The sequence below is a fragment of the Ruditapes philippinarum genome, unplaced genomic scaffold (assembly GCF_026571515.1).
Source record: "Ruditapes philippinarum isolate M1 unplaced genomic scaffold, ASM2657151v2 ctg2362_1_1_1_1, whole genome shotgun sequence".
Taxonomy (NCBI): Eukaryota; Metazoa; Mollusca; class Bivalvia; order Venerida; family Veneridae; genus Ruditapes; species Ruditapes philippinarum.
Genome location: NW_026861723.1, coordinates 142,389 through 162,757, shown reverse-complemented (window position 1 = coordinate 162,757; position 20,369 = coordinate 142,389). Strand labels below are relative to the sequence as shown.

General features: G+C 33.1%; 1 protein-coding gene across 1 annotated transcript; it reads right to left on the bottom strand.

Annotated features, from left to right (window-relative positions):
- Positions 1 to 15,027: 15,027 nt before the first annotated feature.
- On the bottom strand, positions 15,028 to 19,059 carry LOC132716601 (uncharacterized). The gene is made up of 8 exons (XM_060699910.1): positions 18,947 to 19,059; positions 18,174 to 18,409; positions 17,603 to 17,780; positions 16,982 to 17,528; positions 16,577 to 16,629; positions 16,084 to 16,276; positions 15,778 to 15,900; positions 15,028 to 15,160 (listed from the first exon to the last, which is right to left on the bottom strand). Exons 1-5 carry the CDS (start codon positions 19,006 to 19,008, stop codon positions 16,609 to 16,611), a joined length of 1,044 nt encoding a protein of 347 aa, XP_060555893.1. The 5' UTR covers positions 19,009 to 19,059; the 3' UTR covers positions 15,028 to 15,160; positions 15,778 to 15,900; positions 16,084 to 16,276; positions 16,577 to 16,608.
- Positions 19,060 to 20,369: the final 1,310 nt, after the last annotated feature.

The following is a 20,369-nucleotide window of genomic DNA, read 5'->3' as shown; positions in this document are numbered from 1 at the left end:
AGCAGGACGAACATACGAAGTTAAACATATTTTTGTTTTGGTAACACGTGAAGCCGACAATTTATGCATAAAAGACAATTAAAATGTGATTTCTTTCTTTCTTACTAAGTTAAGTTATTTTTTCACATTTCTCCGAAGTCTCGCAATATGAAGATATTTACAAGGCATCAAGGAAAAAAAAAGAAACTTGATTCTGTTTCCATTCACGATATCGTTATAATCATTAATTGTAATTGACTTACAACCAAATATTAAGAGGTTAATACACGGCAGGAGAGGGCCGGAAGGTGATGTTTGTTTGTTTGTTTGTTTGTTTGTTTCATTTTACGCCTTTTCCGAAGAGTATTTCAGTCATATAGGCGGTAGTTTCCTAACACCAGTACAAGACTACCTTCCTCCGCGCTAAACTACCAAAACATCTCCCGGGGATCGAACCCACGCCAGAGAGGTAACTGTATTAGAAGTCATCGACGCTAACCCCTCGACCACGGAGGCGGTGCCCGGAAGGTGATAATCGGCACGCAAAATAAATAATGGACCCGAAGGTCATTATTCATTCAGGGCCGATTATCACCTTCCGGCCCTCTCCTGCCGTGTATTAATGTCTTTAATACACTTGGACGTGTATAAACGTCTTTTATGACAGTTAAAACTTGGAATGATTATTTATAATTTCAAATGATTATTAGTGTAGATAATTAGTAGAACAGTAAGCTCATGATGGTATTAAATATTGGTACCTTACAGTTAATATCCTTAAAATTCCTTGACGTAACTTCATTTGGGGGTAGGAATTATTTAAAAATATATACTTAAAAAAAGAACACATAATAACTTATTAACTTCATATAGTTGTTTATTTATTATGATAATTTTTATTCATATCATTTTTATAAGCTGCGTTTATTGTAATATAATTTTACACTTGTATGTATAGAAGTATTATTTCATATGTATTGTGATTGAATTATTAATTGTGCAACCATTAAATAATGACATTGGGATCATTCTTAACGAACCCCCTGGGCTTTGAGCAATTGGTAAATCAATGGCATGCTGCACTGGATTGTTTCGCACTTCTTCATAAGAATGAATTGTATGTAAGGTGCTTTCAATTTCTTCGGAGCTTGCAACTAATTCTTCATCCAAACCGTCATTCATTTCAGTGTCAATTCTTGATGTTACAGTGCTGGTTTTGTGGATGATTGATGACATGTTTCTTTGTTTCTCTATACTCATTGTGTGATAGTGATTTAGGCTCTGGATATTTTTATATCCTGATAATTGTGCGACCTCCGTTGGTGGACACCCAGCTTCCAACAATTAAGTTATAGCTGTTTTTCGGCCAGAGTGGTTGGTGTGCCTTGCACAAAATCCAGCCTTTTCACTAATTGTTTTGGCAATGGATCCTAGGGTATTTTTTCACATCGGTGTTTTCATGTACCATTCATCATCTGAACAAACGTTATGGTTGATACTGAAATGAGTGATAAAAAAGGATGTCTTATTAACGTTTCATGAATATAGCAGCAAGAATTTAAATGTAATACATCAATATAGTTAAAAAAATATATATTTCACTAAAGCAAAATTCCTTATTAAAGAAAATATCTTACCTAGATAAAACCTTCCTTGTGGAGATAAGTCAGGTCTCTTATTCTTAAACAACAAGTACAGTTGAACTGAACAGTTTCGGTCACCTGCAAAGAAAATTGGTCTTCTTAAATGAGGATTATTAGACAACAACTTCTTTATAAAAATATAATTGATTTAAGATATGTCAATAGCATTCTTTAAACTATTTATTTCACAAATTTAAAAGCATTTACTTCTTAACTTCTTCTTTGGGAAAGAATTAAGCATATTTATTTTGATAAAGTGCAAAATTACATCAATCATATGGAAAAAAATATAGATCTATACCTTTAATTTCAAAAATCTTCGGCTGAATAGATATTGATAAATTGAAGTAGGTTTACAGTAGAATCTTTACATTTTCCATATTTTAATTTGTAATTTTTTAAGAATGCTCGTGGTAATTTTAAGAAATGAATATCCATATATATACATTCTTGAAGATCTTAAAACACATTTTGTTTCATATTTTTTATAATATTTTTCTCTCACTAAGGATAATAAATTTATCAATAATAATAGTTAGGAACCTCATTAAAACAACTTATATATTTTTTTAAATGAAGATATATGTTTTAAATGAAGAACAGTATTACCGCTGCACAATTCCCCGTAGGGAGCCCCTCGTTTAAATTTGAACGGGTTGTTTCACTTTATTGTTACCTAGTAGCGTGTAAACAAACAGCTGCCAATCGCGTAGTACCAAGTTTATCATATCTTACCTGAACCAAGAATGTCTTTGTCATACATTATTTGTATTTCTGTGTTGGTATAAGGGTCTGCTCTTTTAATTTTGTTCCCAAAGCCTTTTTCTCTAAGATCTGTAGTCTTGGCTTTCAATGTTTCTCGACTATGCCGGAATACTCTGTCTGTGGTCAACCAGGTACCTCCGTATGCTTGACAAAATGCCTTTCAGGGTTGATGGTTCTAATTCTTTTCCAGTCTTGCTATTTTTACCGTCAGTAAATATCTAGATATATACATATCTAAATCTGTGGGAGGAATGTTCAACCGCTCGAGTCTCTTCCTCTGTACTGAGCCAATCTATAAATCTTCCGATATCGCTTTTTGTTTTTCTCTTTGTAGATTCATTTTTTTTACTTTCAATAAAATCACAGGTATCTTGTTCAGATACTCTAATTTTAGCATTTAAATCTAAAAGTTTGTTAGAAAAAGATTCGAGGACTCTCTCACCGGCCATATTTAATGTTGACTGTGCGCGATGACGTTATACGTGACCGTTGGTTTTACGTGCATATGTGGGCTGATGACTAGTTCTCGGCCCGGGGCCACAAACTCATAGGTCACGTGACACTCATAATAAGTTGCAATCATAGGCGATTTTGTTACTATATATAGTAACAAGTGTATTCAAGTGACATTTATAACAGAGCATCAAGATGATAATTGTGTCATTCTATGGATTCTTACTGGTCTATGACTCTTGCAACCATGACTGACATCTTCCGTTGTATTTTTAAAATATACCAGGAGGTTGCGCATTTATCATCAGATGAAATTTTTGCAGGAAATCAACCAAAAAAGGACTCTGATGACATAATTATATCTATAAATCTTTTAAAACGCGATTTTTTCCCGATATGTATGTCACGCACTTTTAATTTTTACTTTTCTCTGAATATATAAAGTTCATAAAGTGTATTTTCAAAAGTCGTCTCGAATGTCTTTAAATATTTTTCATAAAAAAGCCCTTCTGTTTATTATTGTGAAGATGTTAAATTCGTAAATGGAATACCAAAGTCAGATCGTATTCGCCAGACGCTTTTAATGTACTTTTCATTTGTAATTCTAATTTGAGTTGTTAACAGCATTTATCCTTGACGGTTTATGGAAAATGTCATACACTCAAAAGTACAATTAACATGTAGGATATTTTAGTTTAAAAACAGCGGTTGTATACAAACAGCGAACTGGTAAAGAATAAACTCAGATATTAGTGAAGATGTTTGTTTCTTGAAAGGTTGTTAAAATAAATTGGTCCAGTATTGAAGGTCAATATTTATGTTGAAAGTATCATTGACATCTGTTGTTTACATTGCCTTTGTTTAATTTGAATAACATTTCTGCCAAATAGCTTCAATGTCCCTCTATCGATTTTAAACTGTCACTTGGTTTCCAGATTTTTATACTTCACAACAGCAGGTGTCAAGTGCTGTGTGGCAGCTGTAAAAAGGTTCCCCCGCACTTCACTTCAGTGTTGTTATTTTTTTTCTGGTCCGTCGGGATCTTTCATGCCAGCACTATTAAGTGTTGAGAATTGAATACCGCTCAAGTTTGTGCTAGGGGGCTTGAGGAATGTTGCACGTATTCATTATCCCTCATGTACAGACTCAATCAAACCGAGTATGCAATTCCCTTGTAATTTTGTTGCGATTAATGCTTCCGAAGGATCACCTTTTTCTAGATTTAAAAAAAAACAGAGTGGATTGGCATTAGCCTGAGGACCGCCAGGTCGACGCTCTTCGATTTCTGCCAAGTATTTTTAATGTTCTTCCATCGGTTCAAAAGATACAGACACATACCAGACATGACATTGTTAACAGACAGACAGACAGACTGTCAGGTTCGGAACAATTTACCAAACTTATTTTTTTCTGGCGAATATATCGGGTGAACAAATTCAAATGTGCAATTAAACTGAGTTTAAAACACCATAGATATGTGCTGTTTACATTGACATTGTTTGATTCACAAAGCCGATTTTGTGGCATAAAAGATACGCTGTAGGTACAAGTATTGTATTTTTACAGTAGCAATATGTTATCGGTCTCAGACTAAATATAGAGAAATACATACGTATTTGCGTTTTATTTGTTGAAGGATTGCCCTATTGTAAATTCTAAATTTAGTATTATTTTGTTTATTTATGATTTACTTTTGACTGTTTTATTATAATTAAATTGGAATATCGTGGTACCGGGGTGATACGCTCGCTTAGGACGTGCAAGTTTCGGGGTTCAAAACAGATAGGTCTACCCTAGATTTCTGCACATTCTTTAAAATTAAGTGTTGGCTCCCACATCGTCAACAATTATTTATGACCAAATACCAGACTATTAATTTTTGTTGAAAGTAGATATTTATGATCTGGTTTTCGTCACTTTATTGCCAGGCAGAATCATTATTCCAGACAGTTTACACTTTCTAGAAGACGGGTTCCAGTGAAAACTAATCATTACGTAAACGGAATCAAGAATCATGTCAAACAGATTTCCTCTAGAACAAACTGTTGGACACAGTTGGATAGTTATTGTTTTAGTTACAATAGTTACTAAACCTGCAGTTATGATGCATCAAAAATTATTTTTTCTCATATCTAAATATAACTGAGTTTTGTTTTAGACATGTACACTGTTTTTATTACTATATCAGCATATACTTACAATGTAGTTTGAAATGAACATAACACAAATTTGCGTTTAAAATTTCTATAGCTAGATGATATACAAAGTTATTATATTGATTCCCAATAACATTAACATTTTGTTGTTACTCATTAATACTAATACTTGCCAAGCTGACTTTGATAAGAACGTTTGAACAAAGATATACCTACCACACAACTTACTTCAAAAGATACGTATACACTTGTCTGGATCTGTTAATGCTACACATGGCGCCGATTTAACCGTTGTGAAGAAACCTTCACCCACACAAAGAGGAAATAATACTTTGGTGTTTGTTTAGATTGATTGTTCCGATTACCTTTGGATTATGTATTTCAAAAAGCAGCTTTGAATTATTGTAATTCTTTATATTTGCATCGCTTCATAAAAAATAAGATGTATTTATCCCCGCCGATCAACTGGTACACCTTTATCAATTGCCGTGTTATCATGCTTTAAACATTCCAGTTAGCATTTACATGAGCTAAGCATTAATTTTGAGCTATTTTTATTCATTTATACCTAATAATCTTACGGTTAAGTATAATACAAATGTATTTGATTTTTTCTATGGGCAGTCTATTCTGTTGTGATGTTCTATTTTTATTTTAAGAATAGAACGTTCATGAAATTAAGGTTAACTGTACTGAATCAATCATTTATGAAGATAAACATGTTTAACATGAAAATAGTAACAAATAACAAGAATAACAACAGCGACCCTCAAATGAGTGTATATAATTCTTATGTATTCTTTTTATTGACAATGTGTATACACCCATATAATATTTTCGGGGTTATGCGGAAAATATTCTATATTGATTAAGCGCACTGTTTATATTTTTGTGTTTTTAATTGAGGACACCTTGCAAGATTTTTTTATAAATTATGTTCGGTTTAGTTAAGTTTTGCTTTTAATATAGTCTTGCACATACGTAATATATCACGTTGATAGTGTTTGGGTCAATTTCAGTAATTTCAGTACACATTATATTCCTATGAACAGACTTGCATTACTGGTACTGTTACTGCTGAACATACTGCACTCATTTTACAAGCACTGGCACTGATACTGAATTACTCTCAGAAAATGTGCTACGGTTTGTACTGATACTGTATTACAGTCCACAAGACGTGGTTATGGTATTGCAGTGCCAATGTGTTGTCATAAATGATTGTAAAAGATAACTTTAAAGATCCTGTATGTTTTGTGATTGATATTGTTAGTGTTTGTATACCACACTTGCAAAACATTATAAATGTATATAATTATGCAAATAAAACAATTTTCAAACATACAAGAATATGTAAAATGTGTACTGCAAATATTTATGCACATTATATTTAATCAATAAATTATATGCATTCATTTCTTAATGGAAACTTTGGCTTAGAATTTATAGAAAATAAATTTCTAATTACCTCCCTTTATTTACATGAAATTTTAAATTCGGTAATATCTTTATAAATAATGCTTATTGGAACTTAAAATATTAATAAATTTTAATTTGAGCATCATATCTTTGAAATAAAACCATGAAAAAAATGTGTTACAGGATCTTTAACCTATGTAATTTTGTCTTTAGTTACAAATGACTAAAGATTAAAATCGTGTACGTGAATCATATTTATATAATTTTTTCACTTCAATACTCGATATCATTGAGCATGTTCATGGAAAAAAGCTTGTTCCCTAGATGATAAGCAAAGCTAAACAGAATGTTATAGTGCTCAAGGCATACGCCGATGTAACAAATTGCAACTTTTTTATATGAATATCCAGCAATTTTAAAGATATCAAGAACAATTATCGACCTTAATGGGATTTGAAACAACGGCCACCAGTTTTCTCATTAATTTTAAGTAATTCTGGAATAAAAATTCCTTCTCTTGGTATCTAATCCATATACATATAAATAGAGCATCGAAACACGGGGCTATCTGATTTATACAAGGGGGCGTAGCCCCCGAGTATTAATCAGATTGCGTTTTTTTCTCTTTTGAATCATAGTCAAACATAAAACACGTTCCCTGTTGTCACAATATGAAACCCCGGAGAAAAGTAACCAATGAACGGGCATCTAAATATGATATTTCTGTCGCTTTCCCTTTCTCTGCCGTCACAAAAAAGTAAACCCGGGTAACTAATACCGGCACTCCAGTTAACGCACAGCGCATGTATAAGTATACGATTTAACTCGGACATATTTTCAACAGAAAGGTCACGAAACTATGATACAAGAATGAATTTATACCACACTTATTTTGTTTATATTTGAAGTAGGCAGATCTATGTTTTATTTAAGCAACAATCCCAAAACTTGTTAAACATACATTCAACTCTGAATTGATTGTTGAAACCTATGTCTACAGAGTAACGACGGTATATAAGGACATTTTCTATGTCGTCTATTTGTCCTGTCTTTTTGTCCGTCTGTCTGTCTCAAAACTTGTAGGACTACTTCGTGCAATTTCCACCAGTCCTTACAGGAATTATAAGTATCAAATCTAGTTGTGCATATTACCGGCATCATCTAGTACAATGATTTTTCTCAGAGTAACTGCCCTTCAATCAGTTTTATTTTTAAAGTTTTTCCTGATTTTTTCTCTTATACCACTTTTATGCAATTTGAATGATACATTACAAGCTTAATAATTATCGTTACTTCAAGTGATTGAGCGTATTACACAGATTTGTTGGTTGAATTAGGCGTTTTTTATGTTTTAATTGAACCGATAACTAAGGGGCTAACGCAAGAGAAACGTCATTAAATATTTAAACCAATGAACTTACATTTTCCTGAAATATTAAATGGTGATCCGCAGATTGTATCTTAGGTTTGTAACTTGGTCCGATTATCTTTGAAGTGACTTTTTTATGAAGCAAATAGATAGAGAAAAACATAAAAGAAAGCCCAACACGGCAAAATTGTAAAATGTTGCAGACTCGGTTTGATTGAGCCTGTTCATGGACGGTACTGGAAAGTGCAAGTTACCGTCCACGCCCCCTAGCACCAACTTTAGCAGAATTCAACATTTAAACATAGAAATGGTGAAATTTTGAATTTTGAAACATCCGCAGATGCTTTCATACGGCGGTTATCATGGAACCTTCAATGTGACACAGAAGTGTCATTCCATGAAAAGCGGCGTATGGTCAACAAGTAAAATAGATGAATACAGAATCTCTAAAGAAAGCCCAACACGGCAAAATTGAAAATGTTGCAGGCTCGGTTTGATTGAGCCTGTTCATGAATGCGTGTGCCCTAAACGAGAAAACAATGGGCGACACTTAATAAATGAAATTTTGAAAGAGGATCTCAGGTTATGAAGCCTGCATATCACAGACAAGACGTCAAAAGACAAATTTAAAAAGCAGGCAACATATCCTAAGGGTTGTTATACAGCATTATTAAAGTAGGAATACTGGAACCACCAAAGTTGAAGAAGGCCAAATACAAGAAACTTAAAAAAACACCTAAAATGTATACACAACAATAATGTCGTGCTGAACGATCTTCAAGTATCTAAAATATAACATCATTGATTACACTATTACACTAATACACTATTTACTTTAACTCACCTTTCAACATTTTATTAAAAGAGTGACAATTTTAGAAAAATAATAAGATTTGAAATATTGTTACAGTAAGTGTAGCATTTCAAATGATTTTTAGAATCACCAATTGGCCCATCTCGGCTATGATCCATAATAAACTCGGGAGTAATACGGATTGAAAGTATTTGAAACTCCTGATTTAAGATGTTAACAAAATTAGTGTAAATTTGATACTGTATAAGGAATGTACAGGTCAGACACCCAAAGAAAAATCAAGTCGATTTTGGTAGAATTTTTATTAGAAATATGTCTGATGAAATAAAGTATTGCATTTATGGCACAGTGAAGTTAAGGTAAGACCTGGGTAATGGGCAATAATATGAACCTAAAATTGCACATTATATTATTGTTTTGTATCATTATGTACATCAAAATATAAAATATTAAAAGAATTTACAATGTTGTTTTATAGCTACAAGTGTTTTTGTAAATACCCCGTTTCAATAATTTAGCGGCAAAATTGTCACTGTCATATTTTGCAAAATATTTGTGTTTTTTTTCCTAAAAAAAAGAACAAAACAATATGTTTCAGCATGTTTTCTTTTCATCTGTATATGTACTGTACCCAAAAACAACAATTCATGAATAATAAAAAGGTTTAAAGACCCAACCTAGGTATAAAAGGGAGGTAATGGCTGGTGGGTGGTTTCCCTTGAATTTTCAAACTGAATTCAGATCAAGGACAAATTTTCAAAAATATTTATGTAAAATGGTGATTTTTACCAATGAAAATAATCCTAAATGAAGCCAATTGATCAATCTATCAGTCTAGAAAAGAAATTGCAAAATGTATGAAGAAAAGGGTTCTTATAATTTAATATCAAATGATAACAGAAATTCAAATTTGAACTAAAGGGAGGAGTTTATTATGTTAATAATCATGTGATCACATTGTTTGTAAACATAGCAATGTGATTACATGGGAATCCATGCACATGCAATAAGTAGGCCTACATTAATGGTTTACTTACTTGATATATTTTTTTTCTTAGTTTTGTCAGAATAATCCAATTTGCATCAAATGAATTATAGTTTATACTGATAAAAAGTGTGTAAATCCAGTACATTTCACATCAAAAATGAACTGAAATGATAAAACTCTTGACTTGTATTTCTCACTATATTCTTAGTTTATCAATTTTACAGACACATTATATTCAAGTTATAAATACTAGAAGTAATTCTAAATGTCATTAACTAAGGTCATAAATAGTGTCCAGTGTAGGATTGTACCAAAAGATACAGTTTCCTTACTTTTTTAAAACACAAAATTTGGATTACAATTTATCTAGCCGAACAAAAAGAGTGCTCAGAAGTTATCATTTCTTCAATGAAGAAATACATTGTTTCTTAGTCTAAGCGTTGCCTCTTTACATAATTGAACAAAACGTTTTGTATCTGATTTTTATTGAAATTTTATATGTAGGTTTTTTGCCTTGACCTTTTCCTCTTCAGGACTATTCTTTCACATTTACACACAAGGAACAAAAACATTACATGTATTCACATGAATCATTAACACCAAAATCAAATACATTAGTTTCATCCGCACTTTGTCTTGTAATATGCTATATAGTCAGCTATCTCTTTGATGGCACCATTTATATTTCCAGTTTTATTTGACATGTGATCTATGACCTCATTTTTTCCTCTAATATTGGTGAATCACTTTTACCAATTCCAATTAGTGTGGTTAAACAGAGGTTCACAGGTATGTTTCTATTCCTTTAAGTAACAACGACAAAACAACTTATCCATTTATATTTAATAATACAAATCAATAAAAGCACCAAACAAAAGCACTATTTTCCTTGTACAAAAAAAATCCCTCCTAAACTAATTTCAGACAAAGGTAACCTAAATGTAGAAGATGCAAAATATTTAAGGTATGGAAGGTATAAATGTGTAGTCCCATTTATTGTTAAATCTTATTATGTTAGTAACTGAACTGTTACATAATCAACTTTGAAATAAGAAAACAACTTATCACATTGCTTGTCTCATAAACTCTGTACTTATTGAATAATAAATCAAAAACAAGACCTTACAAGCCCTGTCACCCCTTTTATATTGTAGTGTTATATGCCAATTAAACACAGAAATGTGATATTTTGTTTTATCTCTACTGATAGCAGCATAGCAATACACTTTCTTATTAAAATATACCTGAGGTATAAAATTATATCAGAAATCATACTATGTTGTAATAAGGTTCAAAACCAAAAAAAGGCAAGAATAGATATATGTGACTGTTTGACATCAAGGGATAAACTAACAGGAAATCTGCAACTGGTGGTCAGAAATTAGGTAAGCTTTTGATGTCTCTCTGAGACAAGTCAGTTAAAAGGTAATTTTTTTTGTGTGTAAAAACCCATCGTCTGCTTTAGCTATTTTTAGAATCAGTACACTTAGTCAGCCTTTGCTGGACGTCTATCACTGATAAAACAATGTAGAGAGAGGGTTAATTTGCATCCGATAGTCTGATCGGATGTTGGGGGTTTAAGAAAATATTACCAAAAATGTGAAACGGATTTGGATCAAAAAGTCGCATTTCAGAATTTTGTTATTTTGCCTTATTTTTTCAAAGTTCAAAATTTTCTCATGAAAGTGCCTGTTACTATGCAAATTTGGCACCAAAATTTTCCTGAATGTGAGAGCAATAACATATGTTAAAATCAGAAACTTTTACCGTCTAGTTTCTTTTAGACAAAGAACATAAACAAGATGACCCCCTTGAATTTTGATAGCCATATTTTCATGAAAAATGCTTAAAATGTCTTGAACAACTGTTAAACATACAATTTGCATTTGATTCTTGCTATACAAATAAATCAAATGAATAATGTTTTACAAATAAATGAAGAAAACTTAGTTTTCAGTTATTACATAAGAAGAGTTAGGATAAAAATTATCCAGAATTATCATACATGAATTATCATTTGCCATCGAAGTATGACACTAACTTTGGAATAACGGATTCCAAAACTCTCTTAGAATTGGTCACTCTTGGCAACCCTTCACTATTTTTCATAGTAAACACATTATACAGTCCATCCTCTCCCTTACGTTGAAAAATTGTATGTAAATGTTTAAAGTTTAACCCCGAACTTGCAACATTATCTGCAGTTGAATATTTCATGACGCCACTTGCAATCAAAATAGACAAGGATGGCAAGTTTTTATGTTTCTCTTTGTTTGAATCCATATTGTATTTCACATCACTAGGAGAGAAACTCTTGACTGTAATACACTTATCATCCTGTTTCAAAGCATAAATGACCAGCTCGGACAAACAATCAACATCACACAGTGCGTTATGAGCGTTATACACCTTGGGCTAGGCCCTCCTGCTTGTAAGACACACGTTTAGGAGAGATAGATTTAAACACATGAAGGCTGTCTACCAATCCCAACACACATGAACAAAACTCATTAAACATTCCACTAGCTTGACAGGCATTTACGACGACGATTGGGAAGTCAAAGCGTTTTCCATTATGAGCAATCAGAAAAACATAGCGAAACTGATTCAGCCAGATAAGAAAATATGAAATACAAGATCAACAAGGAAAGGCGGCGTTCAGTGAACGCAACCCCCATATGACCCAGCAACAAGAACCAATGGCAAGGAGCCCCGGCGGACCCCAAACATAAAAAGGACAGGGCAACGACACGTTAATCATTAAATGATAAATAATTTGTAACTGACCAGGAATTCAAAGAAAATAATAATAGGCCCACAAAGGGGTAGGGGAAAGGAGACCGGGGGAAGGGGGGGGGGGGGTTAATCAAAGAAATAAAAACTAGAGGCAATGAGGAAGATACTTACCGTAGACGAGAAAACAACAAGGGACACAAGCAAAAGTGTCACCAAAACAGTATGAAACAACATAGACATACATCTGAGGAACACAGTGGGGCGCCGCCTTGGAACGGTCAGCAGCATAATAATGACTGCTGGGGAGTTTAAACCGGTTAATGGTGCACCAAACCTCGCTCTTAGCCCCACCATGTTCCTATAAACGAGACAGTGTAAATAAAATGAATCCCCGCCAAGTGAAATTCTAACAGTTGTCATGGTTACAAAAGGTTAAATAAGTAAAAAAATTCTGGAAACAAAGTGATCCCTCGGAAGCATTAATCACAACAAAATTACAAGAGAATTGCAGACTCGGTTTGATTGAGTCTGTACATGAGGGATAATGGAAATGTGCAACATCCCTCACGCCCCTTAGCACCGGCTTGAGCGGTACTCAATTCTCAACACTTAATAGTGCTGGCATCAATGATCCCGAAGGACCAGAAAATATAACAACACTGAAGTGAAGTACGGGGCAACTTTTTACAGCTGCCACACAGCACTTAACACCTGCTGTTGTGAAGTATAAAAATTCTGGAAACAAAGTGATCCCTCGGAAGCATTAATCACAACAAAATTACAAGAGAATTGCAGACTCGGTTAGATTTAGTATGTACATGAGGGATACTGTACGTTTAAGTGCAACATCCCTCACGTCCCCTAGCACCGGCTTGAGCGGTACTTAATCTTCAACACTTAATAGTGCTGGCATCAATGATCCCGAAGGACCAGAAAAATATAACAACACTGAAGTGAAGTACGGGGCAACTTTTTACAGCTGCCACACAGCACTTAACACCTGCTGTTGTGAAGTATAAAAATCTGGAAACAAAGTGATCCCTCGGAAGCATTAATCACAACAAAATTACAAGAGAATTGCAGACTCGGTTTGATTGAGTCTGTACATGAGGGATAATGGAAATGTGCAACATCCCTCACGCCCCCTAGCACCGGCTTGAGCGGTACTCAATTCTCAACACTTAATAGTGCTGGCATCAATGATCCCGAAGGACCAGAAAATATAACAACACTGAAGTGAAGTACGGGGCAACTTTTTACAGCTGCCACACAGCACTTGACACCTGCTGTTGTGAAGTATAAAAATTCTGGAAACAAAGTGATCCCTCGGAAGCATTAATCACAACAAAATTACAAGAGAATTGCAGACTCGGTTTGATTGAGTCTGTACATGAGGGATAATGGAAATGTGCAACATCCCTCACGCCCCCTAGCACCGGCTTGAGCGGTACTCTACACTAAAACACTAAAATGATCATGTAGAAACATATAAAAGTAAACCCAATGACCATAACAAAAGTACTCAATGTCCTAAAGGAAGACAGAGCAACAAGAAAATCACCTACAAGGGCCTGACGAAGCAAGGCAGAAGACGAATATTCAGACAATTCAGTCCCAAAGGGCTTCATAGAGTCTACCACTTGGTCCGTCAAATGTAATCAAAAGAGGGAAGCGTAGTGTACAACAGTAAAAGAGTTAAACACTCATCATGCAGTATGTCTTTAAATAGTAGGGTCATAACCTCTTTTAATAAAACGTTTAATGATTTTAGTAAAAACAGCAGAAAAATTACCATAAAATCTTACGAAGTTTGTAAACCACATCGCCATAAAAACCAGGCTGGCTAATCCCTTGTCGCAGAAGAGTTTTTAAATCACTATTGAATTTAGAAATTAAATCAAAGTTACGATTGTAAAATTTAGTAAAATATTTCCGTAATTTATGATAGCGGTAGCCCTGTTTTAGAAGCTTGCTGGTAATAAAAATATTCCGCTCGTTGAAATCCTTTACGTTGTTACAAGCTCTAGCGAATCTAATTAACTGAGAAACATAAACCCCGTAGGATGTTGCATGGGGTACGTCTCCATCCAAATGTGGATAATTAACTATACAAAAGTCAAAGTCATCTCTTTTATCATAAATTTTCGTGTGAATAGAATAATTGTTGATAGTAATATGAAGATCCAAAAATGATGTACTAAAATTTCAAGAGTTCGTTTTATTAAGTTGTAGTTCATGCGGATAAATGTCAGACACCATTTGATCAAAATAAGAATTATCTAAATTAAAAATATCATCAAGATATCTGGAAGTATTATTAAATGCGACTATAACATCTTGTTGTTTCTCTTCAGAGAGACTCAACATAAAGTCTCTTTCATAGCAGTACAAAAACAAATCGGCGACCAGGGGTGCACAATTAGTACCCATAGGAATTCCTATGATCTGTTTAAATAGGGTATTACCAAACCTGACATAAATGTTGTCTAAAAGAAAAGAGAGTGCTCTACAAACTTCGTCACAGGTCCACATAGTATAATGTTTAACAATACCGTTAGTAAAAAAAGCTTTGTTCGAATTACATGCTAGAAAGGTAACTTTTTCCCGTGCAAAAGTTTTCTGAATTAGGGAATCTCTGAGAGCTGTTTGTATAGTTTTTGTTTCCACAGGAACACCATCTACGCACATATCTGTACTATTTGTTACAATAATTTTAGTCACTCGCTCTGCTGATGCGCTCATAGGTAGTTTTTGGTAGCACATAGCAGTTGAAGCTCTTCTCGGAACCAACATGTTTGGCTGCTATCTGTGTAATATGGGGGTAAACATCTCCTCGAACTGGAAAATAAAAATGGTACTGGAGTAAAAAATGAATAAAAGTTATACAAGACAATAGTATTAAAATGATTTATAACATGCAGTGGAAAATGAAATTATATTAGATAATTTTCACAGTGAAATTATAAAATATATTTTTCACTGTAAACAGACTATATTCGAATGTCGGTGTAAATATCTATGTGGAATAAATTCCGCTCAATGTAAAATTTGTTTCTTAGAAGCAAGTAAATATCTGCATACAGAATTTAAAATTTACAGAGCTATGTTTCAACATTTATACTTTGACATTATGATGTGACTTTACGCGGCAAAATCAGCAAGAATTGACTAATTTGAAAAAAATAGATTTTGTTTTGTACGATATATTGAAATATATTTAACTCTGGTGAATACCAGCTATAATATTTTATATATAATAAATGTATCTGGGTTTCACTCAGTGACAATATCTTAATCTTACATGCTAAAAACCCCAAATATCCTCTATATAATAATTATACCTTCATAAAGCACTTTTTGATTTATAAATGTTGTATCGGATCATCATTTTAAATCTGTAAACATGCAGAGGAGTAATAAAAAAGGCAAGTTATGTCTACATGAAAAGTACTTACTAAGGTCTGTTGTTTCAAGATCCACAGTGATATAAAAGGGTTCGCCACTTGAACAAACTGGCTTGAACACTCCACGTGGTATAGGATCGGGGATTTTGTCTATGTCAGCTGTGTGGCCAACTTCTGTACAAATGTAAACCAAAAAAATTAAAAGAAATGGAATAACAACAAAGAGCAGTTGTTTATAAACATATCATGTCACAATAAAAAAATGAGAGCCACGTTGAAACAAACACATGGATATATACAGTCATTACAATTTGTTTTACTGAAAACACAGGTATATCAAGATGACTGGAAACTAACCTGACTGATATGTTGCCCCTTCGAGTGACTCTGTAGCTGACTGGTTGACAGCACGCTCTTTTTTCAAAAACAGGCGCCTTCCCTTTGTTGATGGCTTAGCAAAGGTTTCCTGACATTTCTGGCGTTTGATGGCACAATGCTGTGCATACTTTTGTGTGTAGTGACCAGGTGACAAATCAGCTTGTTTGTTTACCTGTGAAGAATTTTAAAAACGTATGCATTTTCATTGCTAAACTTATTTACAAAACATACAGCAACATAAATCATGAAGGAAATTGTTAAAAGACAAAAAATAAGATATATAAATATTATGAAAGATTAAAGTGTACACATAGATAGTCATAGAATTAATTGAAAGACAAATCTTGTTGATGGTATAAATGCAAAATGTAAATATGCTAAATTGCAAAATGTGAATATTGAAATTGTAAGATAAAATAAAAAACAAAAAAAAACTTTACTTCATCTTAAAGATTGATATTTATGCACTTACTTGTAGCTGGTGTAGAAAATCAAACATTGAAACTAAACTGCAAAACATTGTAACTGAAAATCAAAAGAACAATGAAACTGTAAAAGAGTTGAAATACACATAACTTATAGATTACAGCACTTGGACCATAAATCAAAACATTACAAGACAGTTCACAAAAATGTTCCTCAGTTACTGTAGTCTATAACTTCTTTGATAAAGAAACTTTAACAAGTTGGATAAATTCTTAGCTTGGCAATCAAAGAAAACTGAAGTAAAAGGATGACTGTTTATAAAATAATTGCATATTTCAAAAATGAATATAATTCTATTAAACGTTTGCCAAGGTAAGATTTACTGAAAATTGTAAAACAAACTCATTTCAAAGCATAACAAACATTTGAACAACTTTCTAACTGTTTATACCTCTACTATGTAGTTTCTTCCTTCGTTTATAAATGCTGCAGTTGCTTGAACTCGAACATCTAATGCCTCACTCTCTCCATAGTAAATGTTCTTTGGAGCCTTTAAGGACACTTCTCGGTTGGCGTGTTCACATTGCTGGCTTGACCCTAGGTTCACTAGTTGGCTGGCTTTGGCAATAAAAGGTTTCATAATGTCGTCTAACCGTTGCTTTAACATCTCACCAGTCAAACTTGATTTGTATGGTAAAGAACGGTGGATATAGGATACATCTTTATTCCTTAGATAACCACAAAACCTTGGCTGACACAACTGGTGATCCCCAAAGTTATGGGGAATAATTGCCTTAAGGTTTTCTTGTAATCCATGCAAGTCCCCACAGTTCTTAGAAAGGGCATATGACACACACTTTTGTAAATGGCTTATAGTTATCTTACTGATTTTGATTCCCTTCTCATTTTGTAAACCATAAAAGCTTTTGCCTAAATTTTTTATCATATGGTTTTTATCATATTTCTTTTTCAAACTGATATTGTGCTTGCTTTTAAGTCTGGCAAATAACGTGTTGACGCCATCACTTTCAAGAATTTCAACTGGTGTACCTGCTTTTGCTAAAGCCAGTACAGCTTTCTCTCCATGGAACGGGCACTTCCAAAGTGGTTTCGTACACATCGGTGTTGTCGTATTTGCTGACCAGGGCGATGACGTCTCCACCAATTGCATGTTGAACATTGTTTGTGGCATATGACACTCTTCAGAACCTTCTTCCCCATCTTTGACGAACTCATTAAAAATGTATGAGCTGAAATTTAAACATTGGCACCAAACTGAAAATTACGTTAAAAATTACATCATTTAAGTACTTTCTTAATATTGTTTGTAAAACTATAGTCAGGCAGACAGTTGGGTATCGGATGCTGTAACATAACACATCATTTTGGGTGTAAGAGAGAACTTTCCCTGATTCATCATTACAACTTGTTAAGTATTTATTTTTAAACAAAGTCAGATATATTAATTTCTAAAATTATAATTATCATCTAGAACCAACAAACTTACTCCTAATTCATTCATTGTGTGCTAAATTTGGTAAGATAAGTCACAATTAATTTATAAAATAAGTGATATTTAACAGGGTGATATTTCTTAGAAGAAGCAATAAAAGTCACAAAACTAACAAAAAAACCCAGCTTACATGTAAGGCTGTCAAAGCCACGCTTTTGCCAAGCTGTATCAGCAGAGCAGGACATACCATACCGACTCTTAGGCTTGAATGTGGAGAGGAGGTTCTTTTTGATAGCTGTTTTTCTACATGTGTTATGGTCAAACAGTTTACACTTTCTTTTATGCTGTCTTGGTGGTGAGGGAGATGCCTTTTCAGGGCACTCTGTTTCATTACTTGTTGATACAAATGCAGTTTGTAAGACAGACCTGAAATATTCTAAAACTGTTAGAAATATCTACATTATTCATTGGATTAAAAAAGTATATGTAACTGAAATATTTTAATTTAAAATTGATATTATGGCCTAAACATCAGCAAATTTTGAGAGCCGAAAGTGTAGTGTTTTTCGGATAAATGTCAATTCGAATATGTACATATCTTTAACTTAAGCTCATATTTTCTCCACAACAATACAAACGCAATGATATATACAATTATATATTTTTATTATAAAAATTTTGCTGATGACATAAATGAAAAAATATATTGAACCAGGAAAACTTATGTTAACAATATTCATGTATTTCAAGTTCCTTATGTTAAAACAACATTACATTTTGGTGTTACCGTCACGCAAAATTGTTGGAAATTATTTTTCGCTTGAAAAACAATTTGTCTATTATTCTATTAAAACCAGGACAAGCCCTGTAAAACAGCTTATGATATATAATATACATAACATACAAAATACATGAAACTTTCCATTCAATGTTACAATAAAAACTGTTAAACAGTTAACTTACTTGGTTGCTGGTGATGCATCTGGTAATGGTGCCACACCCAGATCTTCTATGAGACCATCCATGCTAGCTTCTGCCTCTATGGATTCTTTTTGGGAAATTTCACTTTAAAAATATATTCGAAACTGTCAGTGTGTATATATTGTTGTTTGTGTATATGAATATATATATTTTTGGGGGGTTCTATGAAAAAAATTACAAAAGCACAATGTCAAGAGATGCCTCAATAACTTTAACATAAATTAAAAAGAATTGTTTTCCATAAGATGTTCAAGAAATGTTTTGACAATTGCAGTTTTACATCAAATGTTTGGATAATATGTTAGTGAGAGAAAATTATACAAATTAATAAATACACAATCTAGGTTACCTCATTTCCTTCTGAAATGTGCTTTTGGCAGCTGTATCTAGACTGCTTGGCAACAGACTCGACCAATCTTCAAGCACGCCTTTCCATATCCTGCAAACTATTTCTATTTACTGGGGCAATGTTTAGGCTGGAGAGCATGTTATTCACTTTCCCGGAACCACCAATGCTATCTATCATGGCTAAATTAAAAGAGAAAAACTGGAATTAATCTTTTGTTTTTCATGTTAATTTTTTGGGAAAATATTAAACTTTTTACTAAACAGTTTTGATAGCTTGTATAAAAATAAATACTAGCCGTGGACCCCACTGTATCAATTTACTTACTGTTTACCAATAAATAAAATAATAGCATAACAAGTAGTTTCTAATGAATGACGTTGACCTAGTTATTAATGTAAATGTCTGTCAGTTAGATTTGTTTGTTTTGAGTTTTATGTCACATCGACACAGTAGCCCGGGGTTCTATGATATCACGGTACTTAACGTTTATGGGAAAATATTTAAATATAAATATCATAAATGAATGAGATTTTTCTTCCCTCTTATAATTGAACCTTTTCCAGAACTGTTAAAATTATTTAAAAAAAAAATGACATTTTTTAGAATATTTTCAATGTCTGCCAATTTGGGTAATTTCAGAGGAGGTTACTACGGTATCAAGGTCATCCTCAAAAAAGCAAGTATGGAAGGATAGATGGGTCAAAACTTTCAAGTTAAGTTGTGAGAAACATCCAACAGTTAACTTGCTATAAAATTAAATCTATATGAACAGACTGTATGTCAGTATATGTGTTTATACCATATTTTAATTGACTGTGTAAAAACCATTATGGAAAATGGTAGTCAAATATGAAGGTTTTAAAAATAGTTTTCTTGCCACGAATACATTCATTATTCACCAAATTAAATTTATTTGCAGATGTAAATGAATCTAGTGTGCAAGTTTCACAAATATTAGCATCATCATGTGTCGCTTTTACTAGCAGTCACAGAAAATTTAAATACCTTGATATCATAGAACCCTTGCTATCATAGGAATGGAGTATATAGGTCATA